This window comes from Mus caroli, chromosome 2 (genome assembly GCF_900094665.2).
Source record: "Mus caroli chromosome 2, CAROLI_EIJ_v1.1, whole genome shotgun sequence".
Lineage (NCBI taxonomy): Eukaryota > Metazoa > Chordata > Mammalia > Rodentia > Muridae > Mus > Mus caroli.
In genome coordinates this window covers 117948763-117953585 of record NC_034571.1, presented here as the reverse complement: position 1 = coordinate 117953585, position 4823 = coordinate 117948763, and the positions used below count along the sequence as shown (strand labels likewise).

General features: G+C 44.1%; 1 protein-coding gene across 8 annotated transcripts in view; it reads right to left on the bottom strand.

Moving 5' to 3' along the window:
* The window catches only part of Slc12a1 (solute carrier family 12 member 1), a 77562-nt gene that overhangs the window by 11942 nt on the left and 60797 nt on the right, over positions 1 to 4823 (bottom strand). For all 8 annotated transcript variants that reach the window (XM_029470805.1, XM_029470782.1, XM_021183397.2 and 5 more), the window contains 3 exons: positions 4434 to 4577; positions 651 to 782; positions 315 to 426 (listed from right to left, as the gene is read on the bottom strand). In XM_029470805.1, the coding sequence (XP_029326665.1) occupies positions 315 to 426; positions 651 to 782; positions 4434 to 4577 (388 nt within the window). The remainder of the gene's footprint in view (positions 1 to 314; positions 427 to 650; positions 783 to 4433; positions 4578 to 4823) is intronic.

The following is a 4823-nucleotide window of genomic DNA, read 5'->3' as shown; positions in this document are numbered from 1 at the left end:
CCTCCCTCCCTTCCTTCCTTCCTTCCTTCCTTCCTTCCTTCCTTCCTTCCTTCCTTCCTTCCTTTCTTCCTTCCTTCCGAGACACACAGTCTCACTATATAGTCCTGGCTTGCTGGGAACTCAACATGTGAACTAAGTTGACCTTGAACTCCGTATGTAGTAGACCAGGCTGGGCTCAAACTCAGAAAGATTTGCCTGTCTCTCCAGTGCTGGTAATTATGGTATGTGCCATACCTAGTTCTTCCAAAGACATTTAAAGCAACGGAGCAGCCTGTCCTCGGAGGACCCAGAAAGGTCAGTCACAAGTTACTCACGAAATTTTTTCCTCTTCAATGCGGTTGATCTTTCCTCCAACATAGATTCTTAACTTACAATCTTTCCATTTTTTTCTGAGAGTCAAGATATATGGGATAAGCAATGTTAACCCTGGAATAAAGAATGAATTACCACAGAGAAGATGAGAGAAATTGAGAGGAAAAGACGAGAGTGTTATTTTTATCCATTCCCATTATCATAGCTGTTAAATGACTTGTGGTCTTTGGGAACTCAGAAACGGGGTTCTCGAGCTGACACCCTTCTCATATACATGAACTTTGTTAAAATAACAAGGCAGGAGTTCTGCTTCTCAGTGAACACTTTGGATGGCTTACCTCCATCATCAAATAACCACCAAACATCAATCGTGCCTTTTCCCTGCTTCTTTTTAAACTGAGCGCTGGCTTCCACCAGTTTCTGATTGAACTCCCCGACGTGCATCGACTGGATGCTGCTGATGTTGCCGTCTGAAATGGAGGACACAGTGGAGCATCTATTTGACTTTTGAGGACAGAAACAGCGAGCTAGTTTTAGCTCCTTATTCTCACAATGGTATAACTTAGGCATGTGGTGGCTTAAACGTCAAAGATCCCCCAAAGAGGAAAAGCTTACATTTTGAGTCTCCCCCCACCCCGGGATGATGGTGCTGTTTGGGGAGGTTGAGGAGCCTTTAAGAGGCTCAGCACAGCTGGAGGAAGTAGTTCAGTGGAGGTGGTCCTTCCATTACAGCTTGGCTCTGATTCATAGGGCCTGTGTGCTTTGTGGTCTGCCCGACTTGAACAGCGTCTGCCTCGGGCTTCTGCTGCCAGAGATGAAGCAAGTCATGGTGGCTCATCTTGAGCCAAAGTAAATCTTTCCTCCTTTATGGGGGTTTTTATTCTATTTCGGTTTTGTTCAGAAGACCATGAAAGCATAAGCAGTGTCTGTGAGTGTGGCTGGGAGGGGAGAACAGCATCACATGTGACATGGATGTAGAAGGAGGCCACGGGGGTGGGGTGGGGGGGTTGGGACAAAGGGGGAAGGGGGACAAAGGGGGGGGGGAAGGAACAACAAAATCAAACCTTGCCTGAAAAACACTATCATGAACCCTAATTCTGTATGTTAATAAAAAGACTCTTTTCAGAAGAAGTGAATTACAAGAGCTACAAAGGCATGTGCCCTGTTTTAGCCCAGTTATGCTCCAGTTATGAGTATGGTTTGTGACAATGCTAAATAGCTACCCAACCTTCTGAAATTTTAAATTAAATTTAATTAAGGTTAAGTTGTATGAATTTTTGTAAATGATAAAAAAAAAAGTCCAGGAGACATGGAGGTTGCATATATAATACTTAGAAGTGATTAATATTTTTCTAAAATATTTATTAATTTGTTTAAAGATTATTTTTATTTTTTCCACACGTGTGTGTGTGTGTGTGTTTTAGGTCAGACGTATTGAATCTTCATAGAGATGGAATTACAGGTTTTAAGCCACCTGATGTGGGTACTTGGGCTTGAACCTGGGTCCTCTTCCTCTGGAAGAACAGAACTGCTGAGCCATCTTTCCCATCCCAATTTACTTTTATGTGTATCCTTGGAGTTCAGCCCAGGATGTTACACTTTCTGGAACTGGAGTTGACAAGTGTGTGCTGCCATGTGGGTGCTAGGAATTGTGTCCTCTGGACAAACAGCAGTGCTTTTAGATCTCTCCAGCACCATGTTTAAAAGTTTTTGACTCTGACATGGATACAAAGAAGGAGTATCAGGTGAACCAGGCCTATTTCCTAATCCTCATCACTGGGTATCCTTTGGCATGCCGTCCATATTATTTCTAGTGTCCTTGCCTTTGAGAATTGTTATTTCCTGGCTCTGATGTAAAGAGGCAGAGCTGGCACTGTTGCTTAGTGCAGCGCCGAAAGCGTCTTCTGAGACAGCCTCTTCAGAGCTCCCTCTGATCTAGCAGGTTCTGAGGATGTTTTGCTCTGTTCTCCTCTGTTGCCACGTTCTAAGCCTGTCGGTTCTGAGGCAAGTATCTCAGATTGTTTTTATATCCTTAAGACCTCTGAGACAGAAAGTACATTTATTTGTAGAATGGACCAAACTCTGCCCTTCTTTCCATGCAAATCAAAGCTCCTGGAGGAACCATTAGGAGAGCCTGCAGGTTTGGGCTTGATCTATAGCTCAAAAGAGTTGTCACCACCTCAAGCCCCCCCCCCCACCGGGGGGGTGTAGGCCCCCTGTAGAGCAGCGTTTGAACTCCTAGGCATTAAAGCACACAGCATTATGACTTTGTTTTTCTGAACACCAGTTTGACATTCAGAAAAAGTACCTCCTAACCAAAACAAGTGCTGTAATGGAGGCTCGAACAAGCCTTGCTTAAAGAATGGCGCTGATGCTCCCTCTCAATCAGCGCTGGTGCTCCCTCTCAATCAGAATGAGAGGAGGATGAATGACGCCCGTGCTCCCTCTCAATCGGAAGAGCAGAGGACTGAGCTTTGATTTGGAACTTTCCATTGCTTTTCCAGACTGTGTCATTTACTAGAGACTAATATTACAAATAAGACAACAATGGGAAAAGAAATAATTTTAAAAGCCTTATTCTAATCACAAATTTTAAGCATTTATTTATTTTGCACATGTGCATGTGCGGGCACATATGTGCCATGGCATGCATATGGAAGTCAGAGGACAATTTGGGGGGAATTACTTTCTCCTTCCACCGTGTGGGTTCTAGGGATCAAACACAGGTGATCAGGCCTGGTGGCAGGCACTCTAACCTGCGGAGCCACCTCAAAGGCCCTTATTACTAATTTTACATCAGCTCCAACTTCAGATTCAAACATATTCTCATGGGAGTGTGTGTGTGTGTGTGTGTGTGTGTGTATTGAGACAGAGTTTCTCTACATAGCTCTAGATATACTGGAATTCACTATGTAGACTAGGCTGGCCTTGAACTCACAGAGATCTTTCTGCCTTTGCCTCCCGAGTGCCGGGATTAAAGGTCTGTGCCACTGTTTAGGGAGGGAGATGATGTTTTAAAGTGCGTGAGAAGGAGCTGGGGAGATGGCTCAGTGTTTGAGTGCTGCTCCTCTGAAGGACAGATGTTCAGTGCCCAGGAGCCATGCACCCATGTCAGATAGCTTATAAACCCCTGACACGCCAGCTCCAGGTCATCTAGTGTCCTCTTCTGATACTTATACACACACAAGCACAAACACATACATTTAAAAACAAATGATTTTTTTAAAACTTGGTGCAAAAAATAAGGCTTTGCACAATGTGTGGGATACAAATTGTGTTTGTATTTCCTGTCACCCTTATGTTACCAAGGTGAAATTTCAACCTTGGGCTACATGCACCAGCATAAGCCAACAGAATTGGACTATTCACAGGTCAGAAAGTGGTCTTCTAATGCTGCTGTCACCCTAGACCCAGAGCCAGCAGTGCTTCAGTTTGGGTCCTGCCCCTGATAGTGAACCAGTGTGTACCGGTCTCTGGTGTTCTATGTGCAATCTGATTTTTGACCAGCAGAGGTCACTGTGGACCTGATTAAAATCAAACTTACTCTCCATTGAGAAAGAAGGTGATTTTCAAAAGTAAATGGCTAAACAAGTCTCCTGTTTCTACAACTTAAACAAATTCTCTCATTTTTGATCCTCTGTCCTCGGGATGTCTTCCAGACATGCAGAGATAAGCTTACCACTAAACTAAAACTGCAGGCAGTAATCCGTGTAAGCGGAGCACCAAGTCTCTCATTATGGTTAGTGACAGGGGTGTTTCTAGCTGCATTTCCTTTGCCTTGTATACTAGCTAACTATATGCCTCTGACACATCTGCAAGGTAAGGGTTATATATTTGTAAGGAAGATACATTGATGGGCATTGCTGGTTCTAAATTTTCTATTTTTCCATCTCAGCAGACATTCTGAGGCAGCCAGTCTGTCTAAGCACTAGCTAACTTTTTTTTTTAATATATATTTTTAATAGTAAGGAGGCATACAGTGCTTCATGATGCCACTTTCCTGGAAGAGATGACTTGGTGCCTGCCCATACTCAGGGTCTTAGATGCTTCCTCTGCCCCTTCGTGATGATCAGCTTTGTGCCCACCTTGAAGTCATGCTCTTAAGATTTAAAAGTGCTCACCTTTCTTTGGGGCTGGCTTGGTAATGTTCAGCTTGCCGGCCTTCTTAAACAAGCCCCGGATGCCCCCCTTGCCCTCCTCACACTCGTTGTCTTTGATTGCGGCCTCCAGAGCCAATCTCTCCTGTTCCAGTCTCTCCAGTTCATCTGAAGAGAGAGACACGGTCAGCAACTTCACTCGGAGGACAAAGTCTCTAGGAACAATCTTATGCGTAGTCTAGCATTTCATAGAATAATACAATAGAGTGCATGCAAATATGCACATGGTTTGATAATTTTCTGTCTCAATCATTAAAAAGTAATATGTTGCAAACACAGAAGCAGAGGCTTACAGTCAGCTATTGGATGGATCACAGGGCCCCCAATGGAGGAGCTAGAGAAAGCACCCAAGGA